Source organism: Pristiophorus japonicus, unplaced genomic scaffold, assembly GCF_044704955.1.
Source record: "Pristiophorus japonicus isolate sPriJap1 unplaced genomic scaffold, sPriJap1.hap1 HAP1_SCAFFOLD_717, whole genome shotgun sequence".
NCBI lineage: Eukaryota > Metazoa > Chordata > Chondrichthyes > Pristiophoridae > Pristiophorus > Pristiophorus japonicus.
The window spans coordinates 80,236-103,729 of NW_027254632.1; the positions used below are offsets into that span (position 1 = coordinate 80,236).

At 46.6% G+C, this 23,494-nt stretch overlaps 1 protein-coding gene and 1 pseudogene across 1 annotated transcript; one reads left to right on the forward strand and one right to left on the reverse strand.

Annotated features, from left to right (window-relative positions):
• Positions 1 to 23,494, forward strand: part of LOC139256383 (zinc finger protein 850-like) — a 69,353-nt pseudogene that overhangs the window by 18,901 nt on the left and 26,958 nt on the right.
• LOC139256385 (zinc finger protein 235-like) lies at positions 9,906 to 16,487 on the reverse strand. The gene is made up of 2 exons (XM_070874215.1): positions 16,354 to 16,487; positions 9,906 to 11,530 (listed from the first exon to the last, which is right to left on the reverse strand). Exons 1-2 carry the CDS (start codon positions 16,485 to 16,487, stop codon positions 10,462 to 10,464), a joined length of 1,203 nt encoding a protein of 400 aa, XP_070730316.1. The 3' UTR covers positions 9,906 to 10,461.

Here is a 23,494-nt window from a genome sequence, read left to right on the forward strand (position 1 = left end):
AGAGGCTCGGGGTCACCCTCGCGGACTGAATGGAGGTTTTCCACAAAGCAGTCACCCAATCTGTGTTTGAACTCCCCATTGTAGAGGATACCAAATCGTGAGCAGGGAATACATTATAAATTGAAAGAAGTACAAGTAAATCGCACTGTTTTACCTGGAAGGAGTGTTTGGGGCCCTGGACAGTGGGAATGGAGGAGGTAAAAGGGCAGGTGTTGCAGCTCCTGTGCTTGCACGGTAAGTTGCTGTGGAAAAGGGAGGGGTGCTGGGGGTGACTGTGGAGTGGATCAGCATATCTCAGAGGGAGCGATCCCTTCGGAATACTGAGAGGGGAGGGGAAGATGTGATTGGTTGTGGGACCACCCTGGAGGAGGCGGAAAGGGTGCAGGATGATCCATTGAATGTGGAGGCTGGTGGGGTGAAAGGTGAGGACAAGGGGAACCCCATCTTGGTTCTGGGAGGGCAAGGAAGGGATGAGAGCAGAATGGCGGGAAATAGAACAGACACGGTCAAGGGCCATGTTAACCACAGCAGAGGAGAATCCTTGATTTAGGGAAAAGGGACATATCAGAGGCACTAGTGTGGAAGGTGGCATCATCAGAGCAGATGCGACGGAGATGAGAAATGGGTGAATGGAATGGAGTCCTTACAGGAAGCGGGGTGGGAGGAACTGTAGTCCAGGTAGCTGTGGCAGCCAGCAGACAGTCATTGAATGTTTGTCAATAGCCTATCCCCAGAAATGGAGACAGAAAAGTCAAGGAAGGGAAGGGAAGAGTCAGATATGGACCATGTGAAGGTAAGGGAAGGGTGGAAATTGGAAGCAAAGTGAATGAAATTTTCCAGTTCAGGGTGAGAGCAGGAAACCACACCGATACGTTCATCAATGTACCAGAAGAAGAGGTGAGGGAAGGAACTGAGGAGGACTGGAACAAAGAATTTTCCACATATCCCACAAAAAAGCAGGCATAGGATTCCCATAATTTGAAGGAAGTGAGTGGAGTCAAAGGAGAAGTTGTTCAATGTGAGAACAAGTTCAGCCAGGCGCAGGAGGGTGGTGGTGGATGGGGACTGGTTGGGCCTCTGCTCGAGGAAGAAGCAGAGCCCCCTCAGGCTGTCCTGGTGGGGGATGCAAGTGTAGAGGGATTGGACATCCATGGTGAAAAGGAGATGGTTGGGGCCAGGAAACTGGAAACTGTTAAAATGGTGGAGGGCATCAGAAGAATCATGGATGTAGGCGGGAAGAGACTGGACAAGGGGAGAACAAATAGAGCTGAGATCAGGGTGAAACGATGGGTCTACCAGGGCAGTCCTGTTTGTGGATCTTGGGAAGGAGGTAGAAGCGGGCTGTGCGTGGTTGGGGGTCTTTGAGGTTGGCGGCCGTGGAGGGAAGATCTCCAGAGGCATTGAGATCAGTGACAGTCTGGGAAACAATGGTTTGATGTTGGGTAGCGGGGTCATGGTCCGGGGAGGTAGGAGGAGGTGTCAGAGAGTCGGGTGGCACATTCTGTATCGCACTGCAGGCTGGGTGAGACAGCCGCCATTAAATGTCTTGATCTTCCACCTGACAGGAATGTGATTGGAAGCAGGTGAAATGTGTTTGGAGCAAGGACAACAAAATAAACTGAAACCCCAGCACTTGGTGTCATTAAAAACTGTCACACTCAGTGTATACGCGCCCACAATTTAGTCAACTCTGGAAAATATTTTTTCATTTTTATTAATTTAGATTTATTGAATGTTGTAACTGACGCCTTCAATTAATGTTTATTTTCCAACTGCAGCTCACTCTGATTCCACTGGTGGATGATAATCGCCATCAGCCATTCAGAGGGAAGCAGATGCCCCCTTCTTAAAGGGCACAACCCATAAAGACTGGAACTTCACCACAATTAAAAGGAAACTTAGCAGATTAAATTAGAGTTCTGTTTGCTGGGGTGATGATGCACTCCAGTCCCTCCGGTACCCACCAGTCGCAGAAGGCCAACTACAGCTCAGGACCACATCTGTTGTGTGACACTCTATGGAAAGCCTTCTGGAAGTCTCTAGACAACATCCATTGACAATCTCTTATCTACTTTATTAGTGACCAATAATCATGGAATCATACAGTGCAGGAGGAGGTTATTCAGTCCATCGAGTCTGTGCCGGCTTTTTGAAAACCTGTCCAATTAGTCCCACACCCCCACTCTTTCCCCAGAATCCCATAACTCCTCCCTTTCAAGTACATTTCCAATTTCTTCTTGAAAGTAATTTCCACCATTTTTCAGGCAATGCGTTCCACGTGGCTAGGAACAGAGAGCAGTGGTTACTAGAATTCTTTGAGGATATAACGAGCATGGTGAATAGAGGTGTACCAATGGATGTGGTGTATTTAGATTTCCAAAAGGCATTCGATAAGGTGCCACACAAAAGGTTACTGCAGAAGATAGAGGTACGCGGAGTCAGAGGAAATGTATTAGCATGGATAGAGAATTGGCTGGCGAACAGAAAGCAGAGAGTCGGGATAAATGGGTCCTTTTCGGGTTGGAAATCGGTGGTTAGTGGTGTGCCACAGGGATCGGTGCTGGGACCACAACTGTTTACAATATACATAGATGACCTGGAAGAGGGGACAGAGTGTAGAGTAACAAAATTTGCAGATGACACTAAGATTAGTGGGAAAGCGGGTTGTGTAGAGGACACAGAGAGGCTGCAAAGAGATTTGGATAGGTTAAGCGAATGGGCGAAGGTTTGGCAGATGGAATACAATGTCGGAAAGTGTGAGGTCATCCACCTTGGGAAAAAAACAGTAAAAGGGAATATTATTTGAATGGGGAGAAATTACAAAATTACAACATGCTGCGATGCAGAGGGACCTGGGGGTCCTTGTGCATGAATCCCAAAAAGTTAGTTTGCAGGCGCAGCAGGTATTCAGGAAAGTGAATGGAATGTTGGCCTTCATTGCGAGAGGGATGGAGTACAAAAGCAGGGAGGTCCTGCTGCAACTATATAGGGTATTGGTGAGGCCGCACCTGGAGTACTGCGTGCAGTTTTGGTCACCTTACTTAAGGAAGGATATACTGGCTTTGGAGGGGGTACAGAGACAAAAAGAGTACAAAAGGCCCAACGCGGCGGCAGTCGGGAACAGCGTGTGGAGGTGCGTGGAGAGCCGTGAGTTCCGGGGATGGCGAGAGGCCTGCAAAAGGCCCAGCCGGTGCAGCTATAGGGAGAAGGCAAAAAAGAAGTAGAAAGAAACAAAAAGGTGACGTCACAGCCAAGGGGGTAAGTGATTGGCTGGTGATTGGTGAGTAGTTTTTCTTTTTTCTCTTCTATAACAGTAAGTAAACTTTAGCATTGTTGTTGCCTATCTAAGGGTTAAGTCATGGCAGGAGAGCTCGGTCAGGTGTTATGCTCCTCCTGTACCATGTGGGAACTCAGGGACGCTTCCAGTGTCCCTGACGACTACGTGTGCGGGAAGTGTATCCACCTCCAGCTCCTGACAGACCGCATTGCGTAGTTGGAGCTGAGGATGGATTCACTCTGGAGCATCCACGATGCTGAGAATGATGTGAATAGCGCGTTTAGTGAGTTGGTCATACCGCAGGTGAAGGGACAACAGCCAGCTAGGGAATGGAAGACCAGCAGGAAGAGCAGTGCAAGGAAGGTAGTGCAGGGGTCCCCTGCGGTCATCCCCCTGCAAAACAGATACACCGTTTTGAGTACTGTTGAGGGGGATGACGCATCAGGGGACGGCAGCAGCAGCCAAGTTCATGGCACCGTGGCTGGCTCTGTTGCACAGTAGGGCAGGAAAAAGAGTGGGAGAGCGATAGTGATAGGGGATTCGATAGTAAGTGGAATAGATAGGCGTTTCTGCAGCCGCAACAGAGACTCCAGGATGATATGTTGCCTCCCTGGTGCAAGGGTTAAGGATGTCTCGGAGCGGGTGCAGGACATTCTGAAAAGGAAGGGTGAACAGCCAGTTGTTGTGGTGCACATTGGTACCAACGATATAGGTAAAAAAAGGGAAGAGGTCCTAACGACATGAATTTAAGGAGCTAAATTAAAACATAGGACCTCAAAAGTAGTAATCTCAGGATTGCTACCAGTGCCACGTGCGAGTCAGAGTAGGAATCGCAGGATAGCTCAGATGAATACGTGGCTTGAGCAGTGGTGCAGCAGGGAGGGATTCAAATTCCTGGGGCATTGGAACCGGTTCTGGGGGAGGTGGGACCAGTACAAACCGGACGGTCTTCACCTAGGCAGGACCGGAACCAATGTGCGAGGGGGAGTGTTTGCTAGTGTTGTTGGAGAGGAGTTAAACTAATATGGCAGGAGGATGGGAACCAATGCAGGGAGACAGAGGGAAACAAAAAGGAGACAAAAGCAAAAGACAGAAAGGAGATGAGTAAAAGTGGAGGGCAGAGAAACCCAAAGCAAAAAACAAAAAGGGCCACTGAATGTAAAGGGGCTGCAGGAGGGGTCAAAACTAAAAATCATGGATTAAAAACTAGTATTAAAACATCGAAATAAAGTAAATGAGTTGACGGCACAAATCATTACAAATGGGTATGATTTGGTGGCCAGTACAGAAACGTGGTTGCAGGGTGGCCAAGACTGAGAATTAAACATACAGGGGTATCTGACGATTCAGAAAGATAGACAAGAAGGGAAAGGAGGTGGGGTAGCTCTGTTAATAAAGGATGATATCAGGGCAGTTGTGAGAGACGATATTGGCTCTAATGAACAAAATGTTGAATCGTTGTGGGTGGAGATTAGAGATAGTAAGGGGAAAAAGTCACTGGTGGGCGTAGTTTATAGGCCCCCAAATAATAACTTCATGGTGGGGCGGGCAATAATCAAGAAAATAATGGAGGCATGTGAAAAAGGAACGGCAGTAATCATGGGGGATTTTAACCTACATATCGATTGGTCTGAGCAAATCGCACGGGGTAGCCTGGAGGAGGAATTCATAGAATGCATACGGGATTGTTTCTTAGAACAGTATGTTACAGAACACTATCTTAGATCTGGTCCTCTGTAATGAGACAGGAATAATAAACGATCTCCTAGTAAAAGATCCTCTCGGAATGAGTGATCACAGTATGGTTGAATTTGTAATACAGATTGAGGGTGAGGAAGTAGTGTCTCAAACGAGCATACTATGCTTAAACAAAGGGGACTACAGTGGGATGAGGGCAGAGTTGGCTAAAGTAGACTGGAAACACAGACTAAACGGTGGCACAATTGAGGAACAGTGGAGGACTTTTAAGGAGCTCTTTCATCGTGCTCAACAAAAATATATTCCAATGAAAAAGAAGGGCGGTAAGAGAAGGGATAACCAGCCGTGGATAACCAGGGAAATTAAGGAGAGTATCAAATTAAAAACCAATGCGTATACGGTGGCCAAGGTTAGTGGGAAAATAGAAGATTGGGAAAATTTTAAACGACAGCAAAGAATGACTAAGAAAGCAATAAAGGATAGATTACGAAGGTAAACTTGCGCAAAACATAAAAACGGATAGTAAAAGCTTTTACAGATATATAAAACGGAAAAGAGTGACTAAAGTAAATGTTTGTCCCTTAGAAGATGAGAAGGGGGATTTAATAATGGCAAATGTGGAAATGGCTGAGACCTTAAACAATTATTTTGCTTCGGTCTTCACAGTGGAAGACACAGAAACCATGCCAGAAATTGCTGGTCACAGGAATGTGGGAAGGGAGGACCTGGAGACAATCACTATCACTAGCGGGGTAGTGCTGGACAGGCTAATGGGACTCATGATTGACAAGTCCCCTGGTTCTGAGGAAATACATCCCAGGGTATTAAAAGAGATGGCGGAAGTTATAGCAGATGGATTCGTTTTAATCTACCAAAATTCTCTGGACTCTGGGGAGGTACCAGCGGATTGGAAAGCAGCTAATGTAACGACTCTGTTTAAAAAAGGGGGCAGACAAAAGGCAGGTAACTATAGGCCGGTTAGTTTAAAATCTGTAGTGGGGAAAATGCTTGAAACTATCATTAAGGAAGAAATAGCGGGACATCTAGATCGGAATAGTGCAATCAAGCAGACGCAGCATGGATTCATGAAGGGGAAATCATTTTTAACTAATTTACTGGAATTCTTTGAGGATATAACGAGCATGGTGGATAGAGGTGTACCGATGGATGTGGTGTATTTAGATTTCCAAAAGGCATTCGATAAGGTGCCACACAAAAGGTTACTGCAGAAGATAAAGGTACGCGGAGTCAGTGGAAATGTATTAGCATGGATAGAGAATTGGCTGGTTAACAGAAAGCAGAGAGTCAGGATAAATGGGTCCTTTTCGGGTTGGAAATCGGTGATTAGTGGTGTGCCACAGGGATCGGTGCTGGGACCACAACTGTTTACAATATACATAGATGACCTGGAAGAGGGGACAGAGTGTAGTGTAACAAAATTTGCAGATGACACAAAGATTAGTGGGAAAGCGGGTTGTGTAGAGGACACAGAGAGGCTGCAAAGAGATTTAGATAGGTTAAGTGAATGGGCTAAGGTTTGGCAGATGGAATACAATGTCGGAAAGTGTGAGGTCATCCACCTTGGGAAAAAAAACAAAAAAAGGGAATACTATTTGAATGGGGAGAAATTACAACATGCTGCGGTGCAGAGGGACCTGGGGGTCCTTGGGCATGAATCCCAAAAAGTTAGTTTGCAGGTGCAGCAGGTAATCAGGAAGGTGAATGGAATGCTGGCCTTCATTGCGAGATGGATGGAGTACAAAAGCAGGGAGGTGCTGCTGCAACCATATAGGGTATTGGTGAGGCCGCACCTGGAGTACTGCGCGCAGTTTTGGTCGCCTTACTTAAGGAAGGATATACTGGCTTTGGAGGGGGTACAGAGACGATTCACTTGGTTGATTCCGGAGATGAGGGGGTTACCTTATGATGATAGATTGAGTAGACTGGGTCTTTACTCGTTGGAGTTCAGAAGGATGAGGGGTGATCTTATAGAAACATTTAAAATCATGAAAGGGATCGACAAGATAGAGGCAGAGAGGTTGTTTCCACTGGTAGGGGAGACTAGAACTAGGGGGCACAGCCTCAAAATACGGGGGAGCCAATTTAAAACCGAGTTGAGAAGGAATTTCTTCTCCCAGAGGGTTGTGAATCTGTGGAATTCTCTGCCCAGGGAAGCAGTTGAGGCTAGCTCATTGAATGTATTCAAGTCACAGATAGATAGATTTTTAACCAATAAGGGAATTAAGGGTTACGGGGACCAGCCGGATAAGTGGAGCCGAGTCCACGGCCAGATCAGCCATGATCTTATTGAATGGCAGAGCAGGCTCGAGGGGCTAGATGGCCTATTCCTGTTCCTAATTCTTATGTTCTTATGTAATGGATAATCTTTATCCAAGAATTATGTAAATTCTGGTGTCCCCGAGTCAATGTTGGGACTATTGCTCTTCTGAATATAGAGAAATTATCTGAGCTTTGGTGTATGGGCCACAAGATCAAAATCTCCAGATGGCTCACTTTGGTGATCATCATCATAGGCGGTCCCTCGAACGAGGATGACTTGCTTCCACATGAGTTCATAAATGTTTCAATGAAGGACCCGATGTACCAGTCCTGAACTCCAGGGGTGGAAGATGCCTGTGCGTGGATTTTTTTAAGGTGTGGTGACCATTGCACACCAGCCACCACACGGGCTTGACAGAGCTAGGCCTTTATCCAGTGCCAAGGGTTAAGCAGGACGACTGGAGACCTGCTCTGCTGCATGGACCTAGTGCGCACACATATCGCAGTGTGGGCTGGCCCGTGCTGCCCCAGGGCCCTTGGCTCTTCTGGGTGCCGTACCCGCATTAGCCGCACCCCCGCCACGAGCTCCCATCGCTCCTCCACCACAAACATTCGCCGCACCTCCGCCATGATCTCTCACCACCACTACCTTGATAGCCTTGCTTAGATAGGTCACATGGAAAACTTTGCAAATGCAATATTGCCAAGAATCAGGTGGTGTTGGTTGAAGGAGAAATGCTGGCCAGGAAATTGGGAGGCCTCCCAATAGTGCCGGGGGATCTTTTAATATCCAGGCAAACAGGGCCTCGGTTCAACTTCTCGTCTAAAAGGTGGCACTTCCGACACTGCAGCACTCCCTCAGTACTGCACTGAAACCTCAGCATGGATTTATGAAAGGGAAATCATGCTTGACAAATCTTCTGGAATTTTTTGAGGATGCAACTAGTAGAGTGGACAAGGGAGAACCAGTGGATGTGGTGTATTTGGACTTTCAAAAGGCTTTTGACAAGGTCCCACACAAGAGATTGGTGTGCAAAATTAAAGCACATGGTATTGGGGGTAATGTACTGACGTGGATAGAGAACTGGTTGGCAGACAGGAACCAGAGAGTCGGGATAAACGGGTCCTTTTCAGAATGGCAGGCAGTGACTAGTGAGGTGCCGCAGGGCTCAGTGCTGGGACCCCAGCTATTTACAATATACATTAATGATTTAGATGAAGGAATTGAGTGTAATATTTCCAAGTTTGCAGATGGCACTAAGCTGGGTGGTGGTGTGAGCTGTGAGGAGGCCGCTAAGAGGCTGCAGGATGACTTGGACAGGTTAGGTGAGTGGGCAAATGTATAGAAGATGCAGTATAATATGGATAAATGTGAGGTTATCCACTTTGGGGGCAAAAACACGAAGGCAGAATATTATCTGAATGGCGGCAGATTAGGAAAAGGGGAGGTGCAATGAGACCTGGGTGTCATGGTACATAAGTCATTGAAAGTTGGCAGCAGGCGGTGAAGAAGACAAATGGTATGTTAGCCTTCATAGCTAGGGGATTTGAGTATATGAGCAGGGAGGTCTTACTGCAGTTGTACAGGGCCTGGAATATTGTGTTCAGTTTTGGTCTCCTAATCTGAGGAAGGACATTCTTGCTATTGAGGGAGTGCAGCGAATGTTCACCAGACTGATTCCCAGGATGGCAGGACTGACATATGAGGAGAGACTGGATCGACTATGCCTATATTCACAGGAATTTAGAAGGATGAAAGGGGATCTCATAGAAACATATAAAATTCTGACGAACTGGACAGGTTAGATGCAGGAAGAATGTTCCCGATGTTGGGGAAGTCCAGAACCAGGGAACACAGTCTAAGGATAAGGGGTAAGCCATTTAGGACTGAGATGAGGAGAAACCTTTTCACTGAGAGAGTTGTTAACCTGTGAAATTCCCTACCGCAGAGAGTTGTTAGATACAGAGTAAAGCTTCCTCTACACTGTCCCATCAAACACTCCCAGGGCATGTACACGGGCGTGTTACTAATGGCTTCCCTGGATCCCAAGGCTGGGAGCGGCGCTCTGGAAGGTATGGGGAGCTCAGACTTGTCCATGATAATAACCAACAGCAAGAGAACTGAAATAATCCAGAGTAATGAGGTGTTGGTCATGGCTCAGTGGTAGCATTCTTGTCTCTGAGTCAGTAGATTGTGGATTGAAGTCCACCTCCAGAGCCTTGAGCATAAAATCTAGGCCGGCATTCCAATGCAATACAGAGGGAGCGCTGCACTGTCAGAGGTGCCGTCTTTCACATGAGACGTTCAATCAAGGCCCCATCTGATCTCTCAAATGGGCATAAATGATCCCATGACATTATTCAAAGAAAAAGGGAGTTTACCCCAGTGTCCCTCAACCAACATCACTAAAACAGATTATCTGGCCATTATCACATTGCTGTTTGTGGGAGCCTGCTGTGTGCAAATTGGTTGCTGCATTTCCTCCATTACAACAGTGACTGCACTTAAAAAGCACTTGCTTGTCAAGTGCTTTGGCATGAAAAGCACTTTATAAATACAAGTCTTCCTTTAACAAAGGAGAAAAGGCTCAAAAATGGAACAGGATATCAATTAGTCTCCTCTTGGAGAAATCAAGGAATCGACTGTATGTTGGAAACAAAGCTGATTTATTTGAGAGTTGTTTGACAGAGGGTGCAGAAAAGATATACAAGAATGGTTCCAAGGCTGAGGGACTTCAGTTATGTGGATATACTGCAGAAGCTGGGGTTGTTCTCCTTACAGCAGAGAAGATTGAGAGGAGATTTGATAGAGGTGTTCAAGATCATGAGGGGTATAGACAGAGTGGATCCAGAGGACAAAAGGTGATTGGCAAAAGAACCAAAGGCGACATTAGAAAAAAAAATTTTACGCAGCGAGTGGTTAGGATCTGGAATGCACTCCTGAAAGGGTGGGAGGCAGACTCAATTGTCGCTTTCAAAAGGGAATTGGATAAGTACCTGAAGGAAAAAATTCACAGGGTTACGGGGCAAGGGCGGGGGAGTGGGACTAGCTGAGGTGTTCTTGCAGAGAGCCTGCATGGGCTTGATGGGTCGAAAGCTGTAACCATTCTATGATTCTAAGCTTTCCAGAAAATTAAACTCCAGCCCAGTTATAGGGATTAATTACATCAGTGGCAACAAACCCCTTCTGTCCAAGTGAACACGGTTCAGTCCTGGATGTGATTAACAGCAGAATCCACACCTGCAGTGTGAACTCGCTGGTGTCTCAGTAGGTGGGACGACTGAATGAATCCCTTCCCACACTCAGAGCAGGTGAACGGCATCTCTGCAGTGCGAGTGCGTTGGTGTGCCAGCAGGTTGAATGAACGAGTGAATCTCTTCCCACACTCAGAACAGGTGAACGGCCTCTCCCCAGTGTGAGTGCGTTGGTGTGTCATCAGATCCTTTCTGCTTTTAAAGCTCTTCTCACAGTCAGGACATTTAAACGGTCTCTTATTGGTGTGAACAAGTTGGTGTTCAGTGAGCTGGGATGAACGAGTGCATGCCTTCCCACACACAGAACAGGTAAAATGTTTCTCCCCGGTGTGAACAGGTTGGTGTGCAGTGAGCTGGCATGAACGAGCGAATTCCATACCACACATGGAACACGTGAACGGCCTTTCCCCGGTGTGAACTCGCTGGTGTTCAGTGAGGATGGATGAACGAGCGAATCCCTTCCCACACACAGAGCAGATGAACGGCCTCTCCCCGCTGTGAACTCGCTGGTGTCTCAGCTGATGAGATGATTTAACAAACCCTTTCCCACATATGGAGCAGATGAATGGTCTCTCCCCAGTATGAACTCGCTGGTGTTCAGTGAGGCGTGAAGAACAAGTGAATCCCTTCCCACACACGGAGCAGATGAATGGTTTCTCCCCAGTGTGAACTCGCTGGTGCTCAGTGAGGTTGGATGACTGCCTGAACCTCTTCTCGCAGTAAGAGCAACTGAACGGCCTCTCCCCAGTGTGAACTCGTTGGTGTTGATTTAGTTCACGAGAGGTTTTAAAGCTGTTCCCACAGTCAGAGCATTTAAAAGGTCTCTCATTCGTGTGAACTCGCTGGTGTGATAGAAGGTGAGCTGAACGAATGAATCCCTTCCCACACACAGGGCAGGTGAACGGCCTCTCCCCGGTGTGACGACGTCGATGAGTTTCCAGCTCAGAGGGGCAATTGAATCCCTTCCCACAATCTCCGCATTCCCATGGTTTCTCCGTGATGTGGGTGTCCTTGTGTCTCTCCAGGTTGTACAATCAGTTGAAGCCTCATCCACACACACACACATGTACGGTTTCTCCGCGTTGTGAATGGTGCGATGTTTCTCCTTCCACTTTAAAAGGCCGATGATATCCAGCTCCTGATGAATGGAGTGACTCTGTCAGATCTGACATATTTGGTTGGGTTTTCCGTCTGCAAATGCTCCCCTTCTAATATCCTGTAAAAGGATTTTACAAAAGTCAGCACTGGAAGTGCAGGATAGAAATTGAAGACAGACAATTCTCATTTCTATGGCACAGTCTTTCCCCTCTATTGTTCCCCCAAAGCTGTAAATCCCTGTCCCGCACACTCTCCCTCCTCGCTGTGCTGAAATCCAAACCCATCGCACCATCTCCAACATTTCTTTACCCTCCCCCCTCCACCGTTTGCTCCCTCCCTCTGCTCTGGTTGGGTTCAGTTCTACACCCGCTGTGTGGAAAGTGAGAATAAAATCAATGAGGCATTAATGTTTTTCTCCTGGGTACTGGGACCCTGAAGCCCCGCCCACTCTCTGCTCCTGTACGAAAATGGCCGCGCAGTCGCAATAATCCGGGCTTGTCACCGGGGAAAAGCCTTTGCGACTATGGCCGCACAGCCGCCCTGAACGTCCCTGTCCAAGATGGCGGCCAGTGAACCCGGGCAGTCGGGCCCATCTCCGCGGTGCAAACACGGGCCTGCGGGCTCTTATTCGGAGCCTGTCCGCTCATATTCGGTGCCTCTATGCTCTTATTCAGTGCCTGAGGCTTTCGCGACCTGTTTATGAAGCTTCCCAGCGTATCCGGCTGTCCAATTCCTCCGCTCAGACCACAATCTCCCGGCGCCTCGCAGAACCGTATCTTCTGTCACAAATCATCTTCACCACTGGCACTGCGCATGCCCAGAGCACAGACCGGCCGCGCGCCTGCGTACTGGGCTCCTGTAGTCATTGATAGGCCACTTTGAGCCTCGCGGGGGTTTCTGGGTAAACATCCTTCCATTCATTGAAAGCCCCAGGTGGTGAAGATAACATTTATTTTGTGTCAGCCGATTGAAATTGTTTTTTTTCACTACCTGTAGGGGGTCACACCAAGTTGCTCCAGTGTTAGCAGATGGGAACAGAAATCTTTAAAGCAAGTGCCCTCGTATACCACAAATATGAAATAAATAGTAATAACTATTTACACACAAATCATAAAGTGATTGTGAGGATCAATTATCACCTCTTTAACCTGCGGTGCCCACCGGTCACGAAAGTTATCAAGCCTTCCACATGGACACCACATGGTCCCTCTCCATAGCCAGCCGGGCAAGACCGTGGAAGCGAGGTAGGCAGCCAGTGTGACCTCCCAATGGGCCCGCTCATCTTGGACTTGCAAATTTTATGTTTTTGCCAGACCCAAGAGCAGGTCCAGGAGAAGATCCTCTGACTTACTCATCCGACATCTCCACTCCATCACCCTCCACATCGGGCAATCGAAGAATAGGGGCATGGTGCTGAAGTGTAACCAAAACTTGAGGAGCAGCCGCTTCAGGTAACTATGCAGGGGCTGAAAAATCGATCACTGAATATATACATAGCCCATGGACTCCTCTCCCCACAAAAATCCACATCTGGCCTTGGAGCCCGGAAAGGGGAGTTATGCTGGAACTGTATACAACACTAGTTTGGCCACAGCTGGATTACTGTGTGCAGTTCTGGTCACCACATTACAGGAAGTATGTGATTGCACTAGAAAGGGTTCTGAGAAGAGGCTGTTTCCAGGATCGGAAAACTTTAGCTATGAGGAAGGATTGGGTAGGCTGGGGTTGTTTTCCTTGGAACAGAGGAGGCCGAGGAGAGATTTAATTGAGCTGTATAAAATTATGAGGGGCCTAGATACAGTGGATAGGAAGGACATTTCCCTTAGCTGAAGGGTCAATAACCAGGGCTATAGATTTAAAGTATATGGTAAAAGGATTAGAGGGGAAATAAGGAAACATTTCTTTCCCTGGAGGGTGAGAGTCTGGAACTCACTGCCTGAAAGGGTGGTAGAGGCAGAAACCCTCATCACATTTAAATAGTTCTTGATGTGCACGTGAAGAGCCGCAACCTGCAGGGCTACGGGCCTAGTGCTGGAAGGTGGGCATAGGCTGTTTAGCTCTTTTTCGACTAGCATGGACATTATGGGCCGAATGGCCTCCTCTGTCATAATTTTTCTATGATTCTATGAAAAATGATTGCACATGACTGCTCCGTGTAACAGTCTCCGCCCTAGACCCCAGTGGTGCAGGGGAGGACTCGCGCGTAGAAAGCCCCCATTGGGGAACCCAGCCTCGGTCGGAAGATAACCCACCAGTCTGATTTTTCAATAAACAAACTTAATAAATAAATTATACAAAGACCGGAGTGCCAGGGTCCTCAGCCATGGTGCTGAAACATTTCCGTTACTAACTCGCATCTCAGGACACACCGTGTCTGAGTTCATTGCTAAATATATTCTAACTGTTTTGTAACTTGAGTTCTGGCCTCATTCTGAGGGAAATTTACGAGGTCTCATTTTGTTTGTGTGTCCCACTGGAGAGGCTGTTAATGGCTTTAATAAACTGGCAACAAGTTTTTTTTAATTTTGGAGGTGAAAAACACTATTAGTGATGCCTTAAAACACATGGGACAGAGAAATCCAGTTCACAGTGCCCCTGCCACAGCACTCAGTATCCACCCTCTCTACCATTGGTACTGTTTCTGCAGTAATTATGGTCTATAAGATGACGCAAGTCAGACCATGTGGAGTCAAGGGCCAGGTAGTAGAATGGATGGAAAGATGACTACTAAACGGAAATCAGAGGATATGAGCTAAGTGAAGTTTCTCAGACTGGCAGGAAGTGAGAAGTGATGTCCCGCAGGGATCCGTGCCAGGACCACTGTTGTTCACCATTATATAGACTCAGAAATTGTGGCATGTTTTCCAAATTTGCAGAGGATACCAAGTTGGCCCATGTGGAGACCAAGTTCTGCCTTCACACTGAGGACAACCACCATCATATTGTGTGGCACTACCACTGTGCCATATGGAATAGACTAATAATTGACCTAGCAGCTCAAAACTGGGCAGCCATAAGGTGCTCTGGGCTATCCACAGCTGCAGAATTGTATTCCAACACAATCTGCAAGCTCATGGCCTGGCATATTCTTACTCCTTCATTACCATCAAGCAAGCTGACCAACCTCCGTTCAATGAGGAGTGTAGAAGAGCATGCTGGGAGCAGCACCAGGTGTACCTAAAAATGAGCTACCAAACTGGAGAAGCTACAACACAGGACTACCTGCCTGTTAACCAGCATAAGCAGCATGCTATGGTCAGAGCTAAGTGATCCCACAACCAATGGATCAGATCACAGCTCTGCAGTCCTGCCACATCCAGTTATGAATGGTGGTGGACAATTAAACAACTAACAGAAGGAGGTGTCTCCATGAACATTTCCATCCTCAATGATGGCAGAGCCCAGCACCTAAGTGCAAAAGAAAGGCTGAAGCATTCATAACTATCTTCAGCCAGAAATGTTGAGTGTATGATCCTTCTCTACCTCCTCTGAAGTCAACAACAACAACTTGCATTTATATAGCTCCTTTAACATAGTAAAGTATTCCCAGGCTCTTCACAAGAGTCTTATCAAAAAAGATTTGACACAGAGCCACATAAAGAGATGTTAGGTCAGGTAGCCTAGAGCATGCTCAAAGTGTCTAAACTGAGACATTTAGGAAGGGTGGAAGTTGTGAGGCTGGCCAGGAGAACACTGGAATAGTTAAGTCTGGAGGCAACAAAGGCATGGATGAGGGTTTCAGCAGCAGATGAGTTGAGGCAGGGGCGAAGCAGGGTGATATTACGGAGGTGAAAGGATGTCTCAGCTGATCTACTGCTGAAACCCACAACCATTCCTTTGTTACATCCACACTTCAGTATTCCAATGTTCTCCTGCCACCTTCAAAGATTTGTATACATACACCCCAGGTCTCTCTGTTCCTGCATCCCTTTCAAAATTGTACCATTTCATTCATATTGCCTCTCTTTATTTTTCCTACCAAAATATATCACTTCACACTTCTCTGCATTAAATTCCATCTGCCACGTGGCTGCCCATTTCATCAGTCTGTCTATTATCACCTGAAGTCTTTTACTACTCTCCTCCAAGTTTTGTGTCATCTGCAAACGATGAAATGATGCCCTGTATACCCAAATCCAGCCCAAAAAGAGCAGTGGTCCTAACGACCGCTGGAAAACACCACTGGATACTTACCTCCAGTCTGAAAAACAACCATTCACCACTACTCTCTGCTTTCTGTCCCTTACCCAATTATGTACACATGCTGCCACTGTCCCATTAATCCCATAGGCTTTAATTTTGCTAACAATTCTATTATGTGGTGCTTTGTCAAGTGCTTTTTGTAAGTCATCTGCACATCAACCGCACTACCCTCATCAACCCTCCCCATTACTTCATCAAAAACCTCGGTCAAGTTACTCAAACATGATCTGCCTTTAACAAATCTGTGCTGACTTCCAGTTATTAGCCCATAGTTTCCCAAATGCCAATGAATTTTGTCCCAGATTATTGTTTCTAGAAGTTTCCCTATCACCGACGTTAGGCTCACTGATCTGTAGTTTCCGGGTTTATCTCTCGCCCCTTTTTTAAACAGGGGTGTAACATTTGCAGTCCTGCAGTCCTCTGGCACCACGCCGATATCCAAGGAGGATTGGAAGATTGTGGCTAGTGCCTCCGCAATTTTCATCCTTACTTCCCTCAGTAATGTAGGGTCATGTAACCTTTCTACTTTGAGGATTGCCAACCTTTTAAGTACTTCCTCTTCATCGATTTTTGTCCTATCCAATATCACTACTGCCTCCTTCTTTACTGCTACATTGGTAGCATCCTCTTCTCTAGTGAAGACAGCTGTAACAGACTCATTTAATACCTCAGCCATGCCCTCTGCCTGCACAAGATCTCCTTTTTGGTCCCTAATCAACCCAACCCTTCCTTCGGGAGCAGCATCGAGGAGCTGCGTGGTGAGGCCTATAAAAGGCACAGCAGGGAGTCCGGGGCCCAGCGTCGGCGGCAGTCGGGAGCAGCGTCGAGGAGGTGCGTGGAGAGGCCTATAAAAGGCGTGACTTGTGCAGCTACAGGGAGAAGGCAAAAAAGAAGTAGAAAGAAATCAAAAGGTGACGTCACAGCCAAGAGGGTAAGTGATTGGCTGGTGATTGGTGAGTAGTTTTTCTTTTTTCTCTTCTATATCAGTGAGTAACTTTTAACACTGTTGTTGCCAATTTAAGTGTATATAAGGGTTAAGTCATGGCAGGAGAGCTCGGTCGGGTGTTATGCTCCTCCTGTACCATGTGGGAACTCAGGGACACTTCCGGTGTCCCTGACGATTACGTGTGCGGGAAGTGTATCCGCCTCCAGCTCCTGACCGACCGCGTTGCGGAGTTGGAGCTGAGGGTGGATTCACTCTGGAGCATCCACGATGCTGAGAATGACGTGAGTATCACGTGTAGCGAGTTGGTCGTACCACAGGGAAAGGGTCCACAGCCAGATAGGGAATGGAAGACCAACAGGAAGAGCAGTGCAAGGAAGGTAGTGCAGGAGTCCCCTGTGGTCATCCCCCTGCAAAACAGATACACTGCTTTGGGTACTGTTGAGGGGGATGACTCATCAGGGGAGGGCAGCAGCAGCCAAGTTCATGGCACCGTGGCTGGCTCTGCTGCACAGGAGGGCAGGAAAAAGAGTGGGAGAGCAATAGTGATTGGGGATTCAATGGTGAGGGGAATAGATAGGCGTTTCTGCGGCCGCAACCGAGACTCCAGGATGGTATGTTGCCTCCCTGATGCAAGGGTCAAGGATGTCTCGGAGCGGGTGCAGGACATTCTAAAAAGGGAGGGAGAACAGCCAGTTGTCGTGGTGCACATTGGTACCAACGACATAGGTAAAAACAGGGATGAGGTCCTACGAAATGAATTTAAGGAGCTAGGAGCTAAATTAAAAAGTAGGACCTCAAAAGTAGTAATCTCGGGATTGCTACCAGTGCCACGTGATAGTCAGAGTAGGAATCGCAGGATAGCGCAGATGAATACGTGGCTTGAGCAGTGGTGCAACAGGGAGGGATTCAAATTCCTGGGGCATTGCAACCGGTTCTGGGGGAGGTGGGACCAGTACAAACCGGACGGTCTGCACCTGGGCAGGACCGGAACCAATGTCCTAGGGGGAGTGTTTGCTAGTGCTGTTGGGGAGGATTTAAACTGATATGGCAGGGGGATGGGAACCAATGCAGGGAGACAGAGGGAAACAAAAAGGAGGCAAAAGCAAAAGACAGAAAGGAGATGAGGAAAAGTGGAGGGCAGAGAAACCCAAGGCAAAGAACAAAAAGGGCCACTGTACAGCAAAATTCTAAAAGGACAAAGGGTGTTAAAAGAACAAGCCTGAAGGCTTTGTGTCTTAATGCAAGGAGTATCCGCAATAAAGTGGATGAATTAACTGTGCAAATAGATGTTAACAAATATGATGTGATTGGGATTACGGAGACGTGGCTCCAGGATGATCAGGGCTGGGAACTCAACATCCAGGGGTATTCAACATTCAGGAAAGATAGAATAAAAGGAAAAGGAGGTGGGGTAGCATTGCTGGTTAAGGAGCAAATTAAGGCAATAGTTCGGAAGGACATTAGCTTGGATGATGTGGAATCTATATGGGTAGAGCTGCAGAATACCAAAGGACAAAAAACGTTAGTGGGAGTTGTGTACAGACCTCCAAACAGTAGTAGTGATGTTGGGGAGGGCATCAAACATGAAATTAGGGGTGCGTGCAATAAAGGTGCAGCAGTTATAATGGGTGACTTTAATATGCACATAGATTGGGTTAACCAAACTGGAAGCAATACGGTAGAGGAGGATTTCCTGGAGTGCATAAGGGATGGTTTTTTAGACCAATATGTCGAGGAACCAACTAGGGGGGAGGCCATCTTAGACTGGGTGTTGTGTAATGAGAGAGGATTAATTAGCAATCTCGTTGTGCGAGGCCCCTTGGGGAAGAGTGACCATAATATGGTGGAATTCTGCATTAGGATGGAGAATGAAACAGTTAATTCAGAGACCATGGTCCAGAACTTAAAGAAGGGTAACTTTGAAGGTATGAGGCGTGAATTGGCTAGGATAGATTGGCGAATGATACTGAAGGGGTTGACTGTGGATGGGCAATGGCAGACATTTAGAGACCGCATGGATGAACTACAACAATTGTACATTCCTGTCTGTCGTAAAAATAAAAAAGGGAAGGTGGCTCAACCGTGGCTATCAAGGGAAATCAGGGATAGCATTAAAGCCAAGGAAGTGGCATACAAATTGGCCAGAAATAGCAGAGAACCCGGGGACTGGGAGAAATTTAGAACTCAGCAGAGGAGGACAAAGGGTTTGATTAGGGCAGGGAAAATGGAGTACGAGAAGAAGCTTGCAGGGAACATTAAGACGGATTGCAAAAGTTTCTATAGATATGTAAAGAGAAAAAGGTTAGTAAAGACAAACGTAGGTCCCCTGCAGTCAGAATCAGGGGAAGTCATAACGGGGAACAAAGAAATGGCGGACCAATTGAACAAGTACTTTGGTTCGGTATTCACTGAGGAGGACACAAACAACCTTCCGGATATAAAAGGGGTCGGAGGGTCTAGTAAGGAGGAGGAACTGAGGGAAATCCTTATTAGTCGGGAAATTGTGTTGGGGAAATTGATGGGATTGAAGGCCGATAAATCCCCAGGGCCTGATGGACTGCATCCCAGAGTACTTAAGGAGGTGGCCTTGGAAATAGTGGATGCATTGACAGTCTTTTTCCAACATTCCATTGACTCTGGATCAGTTCCTATGGAGTGGAGGGTAGCCAATGTAACCCCACTTTTTAAAAAAGGAGGGAGAGAGAAAACAGGGAATTACAGACCGGTCAGCCTGACATCGGTAGTGGGTAAAATGATGGAATCAATTATTAAGGATGTCATCGCAGTGCATTTGGAAAGAGGTAATATGATAGGTCCAAGTCAGCATGGATTTGTGAAAGGGAAATCATGCTTGACAAATCTTCTGGAATTTTTTGAGGATGTTTCCAGTAGAGTGGACAAGGGAGAACCAGTCGATGTGGTATATTTGGACTTTCAGAAGGCTTTCGACAAGGTCCCACACAAGAGATTAATGTGCAAAGTTAAACCACATGGGATTGGGGGTAGTGTGCTGACATGGATTGAGAACTGGTTGTCAGACAGGAAGCAAAGAGTAGGAGTAAATGGGGACTTTTCAGAATGGCAGGCAGTGACTAGTGGGGTACCGCAAGGTTCTGTGCTGGGGCCCCAGCTGTTTACACTGTACATTAATGATTTAGACGAGGGGATTAAATGTAGTATCTCCAAATTTGCGGATGACACTAAGTTGGGTGGCAGTGTGAGCTGCAAGGAGGATTCTATGAGGCTGCAGAGCGACTTGGATAGGTTAGGTGAGTGGGCAAATGCATGGCAGATGAAGTATAATGTGGATAAATGTGAGGTTATCCACTTTGGTGGTAAAAACAGAGAGACAGACTATTATCTGAATGGTGACAGATTAGGAAAAGGAGAGGTGCAACGAGACCTGGGTGTCATGGTACATCAGTCATTGAAGGTTGGCATGCAGGTACAGCAGGCGGTTAAGAAAGCAAATGGCATGTTGGCCTTCATAGCGAGGGGATTTGAGTACAGGGGCAGGGAGGTGTTGCTACAATTGTACAGGGCCTTGGTGAGGCCACACCTGGAGTATTGTGTACAGTTTTGGTCTCCTAACCTGAGGAAGGACATTCTTGCTATTGAGGGAGTGCAGCGAAGGTTCACCAGACTGATTCCCGGGATGGCGGGACTGACCTATCAAGAAAGACTGGATCAACTGGGCTTGTATTCACTGGAGTTCAGAAGAATGAGAGGGGACCTCATAGAAACGTTTAAAATTCTGACGGGGTTAGACAGGTTGGATGCAGGAAGAATGTTCCCAATGTTGGGGAAGTCCAGAACCAGGGGACACAGTCTAAGGATAAGGGGGAAGCCATTTCGGACTGAGATGAGGAGGAATTTCTTCACCCAGAGAGTGGTGAACCTGTGGAATTCTCTACCACAGAAAGTTGTTGAGGCCAATTCACTAAATATATTCAAAAAGGAGTTAGATGAAGTCCTTACTACTAGGGGAATCAAGGGGTATGGTGAGAAAGCAGGAATGGGGTACTGAAGTTGCATGTTCAGCCATGAACTCATTGAATGGCGGTGCAGGCTAGAAGGGCCGAATGGCCTACTCCTGCACTTATTTTCTATGTTTCTATGTTTCGACCACCCTTTTACTAGTTATGTGTTTATAAAAGACTTTTCGGTTCCCCTTTATGTTAGCTGCTAATCTATTTTCATACTCTCTCTTTGACCCTCTTATTCCATATTTTAGATCTCCTCTGTACTTTCTATATTCAGCTTGATTCCCCACTGTATCTGAACCTTGCATTTGTCAAATGGCTCCTTTTTTGTCATTTTAACCTCTATACGTTTAGTCATTCAGGGAGCTCTGGCTTTGGATGCCCGTCCTTTCCCCTAATAGAAATGTGTCTCCTCTGTCCCCGAACCATCTCATCTTTGAAAGCCTCCCATTGTTCACTTGCTGTTTTGCCTCCCATCCACCTGGGCCAGATCCTTTTCATTCTAGCTCACTGCATAATGGGAACGGTAACATAGTGGTAACATCACTGGGCTGGTAATCCTGAGGCGTAGACGAATAATCCAGAGATGTGAGTTCAAATCCCACCATGGCAGCTGGGGAATTTAAATTCAATTAATTAAATAAATCTAGAATAAAAAGCTACTATCAGTAATGGAACTACTGGATTGTTGTAAAAACCCATCTGGCTCACTGATGTTTTTGAGAGAAGGAAATCTGATGCCCTTATCTGGTCTGGCCGATATGTGACTCCAGATCCCACAGCAATGTGGTTGACTCTGAAATATCACTCAGTTGTAACACACTACGACAAAGTTGTTGGGGGGGTTATTTCTCGGACTTGCTGGGTCGCCGCCGTTTCTTGCTACTCTCTGTTTTCCAGAGATTCCCGACTTTATTTTATTATTTTAAATGTAATTTTTGTGCGACTATATCCGGGCCTCGGGCCCTGGGTCAGGGTGTGCGGGGGGCTAGTGCGGTTTTCGGGATGGTGTCTCGGGTCAATCGGTGGTTTGTGTGTTCGGGCCTAGTGCCGATGATGAGCCTCGGGCTGGATTTCTGTGTGGCCCGGGAGGGAGGCGGGTTGGAGCGGAGGTCCTGTTGTTCCCGGGGAAGGGAATCCGTCTCCGGGTTTTTTAGGTTGATTTTAAGTCGCTGTTACGTTCTTTGGGGAGACTGAGTTTTGTACTTTGGTGGTGTGATTGTCTGATTTTTATTTTTGGATTTTTAATTTAATTGTTTAATAACAACAAATGACCTTGTTTTAACTGTTTGGGTGAGGGTTGTGTTTATGAATGATGGGGCGGGGGGTTTAGGACGCACTTTGCTCTTGTTTTTCGATGTATTTTTGTCTGTGTACACTCCGGTACCACGGCAATAATGACCTGTTGTGGGACAAGGGGACAGAGACATCAGGCCCGGCGGCACACACTGACATTGATTGTAACTAATGGGACAGGAGCACCGTGGGTCCGAAATCTGATAGAGTGAGAGAGAAATCCACCAGGGAGGGGGAGGAAAGGTCCGGGGGGATTTATACTCACTCCATGATCCGTGTGGTTGTGGTCTGTAGGCCTCACCTTTCACCCTGACTGGGGCTTCACCACAGGCCGGGGAAAGCAGGGGGGGGGGGGGGGGGGTTCAAGGGTCAGAGGCTATTAGAATGAAAAACGTACAGTGAGAGGTTATGGAGGGTTTAGAGCTCCTCACCTTCCACTAGGTCAGTCAAAACGAGAAGGGCTGTGAGCAGGGACAAGAACTATTTAAAGCTCCTGCTTCTCTCAGTGATGTGGTGTTAATTGTTTGTTTTGTCTGGTCTTATGGTTCTTATTTCTCCTTCTGATGTGCTCGAAGGACCAAATGGCCTACTCCTGCACCTGTTTTCTATGTTTTTGTCGTCTGTTGTCCTACCTGTTTGTTAGGTGAAAATGTAGAGGCCCCCGCCCTCTTTTTGTTCTGTTAGTATGTGATGCCACACCGAGTTGAATACCCGTGGTTTGGGGTGGGGATTTTTTGTGGGAGGGGTCTAATGTTTTATTTTCCTACTGGTTTGTTTGTTTCTTTTCTGCCTTATATCTCCTTTTCCCTTACTTTCCATACATTTTTGTTTGTTCATTTAAATAATAAAAAAAATTATACTTTTTTTTTGTTTGATTATTGTTTAGGGTTTGGTTCTGTTATATTCTTATTACTGTCTTAGCTTTTCTATCTGTTTTTATATTTTGTGCTAGTTTACTTTCATAGTCTACCTTCCCTTTCTTAATCATTTTTTTAGTCATTCTTTGCTGATTTTTTAAAGCATTCCAATCTTCTGTCCTCCCACTAGTTTTGGCCACTTTGTATGCCCTTGTTTTTATTTCGATACCGTCCTTTATTTCTTTATTTAACCACAGATGGCTATTTTTTCTTTTACACCCTTTCCTCCTCACTGGAATATATTTTTCTTGAGAGTTATGAACTAGCTCCTTAAATGTATGCCACTGTTCATCAACCGTCCTACACTTTAATCTATTTTTCCAGTCCACTTTAGGCAACTCTGCCCTCATACCTTTTGTAGTCTCCTTTATTTAAGCTTCGTACGCTGGTTTGAGATCCAACTTTCTCGTCCTCCATCTGAATTTGAAATTCAACTATGCTATGGTCACTCATTCCAAGGGGATCCTTTACTAGGAGATTGTTTATTAATCCTGTCTCATTACACAGGACTAGATCTAAGATAGCCAGCCCCCTGGTTGGT

Excerpts from the sequence above, each read along its gene's own strand:
- LOC139256385 (XM_070874215.1), bottom strand. The coding sequence starts at position 16,487 with ATGGCTGAGGTATTAAATGAGTCTGTTACAGCTGTCTTCACTAGAGAA. Across the intron at positions 11,531-16,353 it reads GAAGAGGAAGTACTTAAAAG|GAGACACAAGGACACCCACA; the intron begins GTTGGCAATCCT and ends GTACAACCTGGA.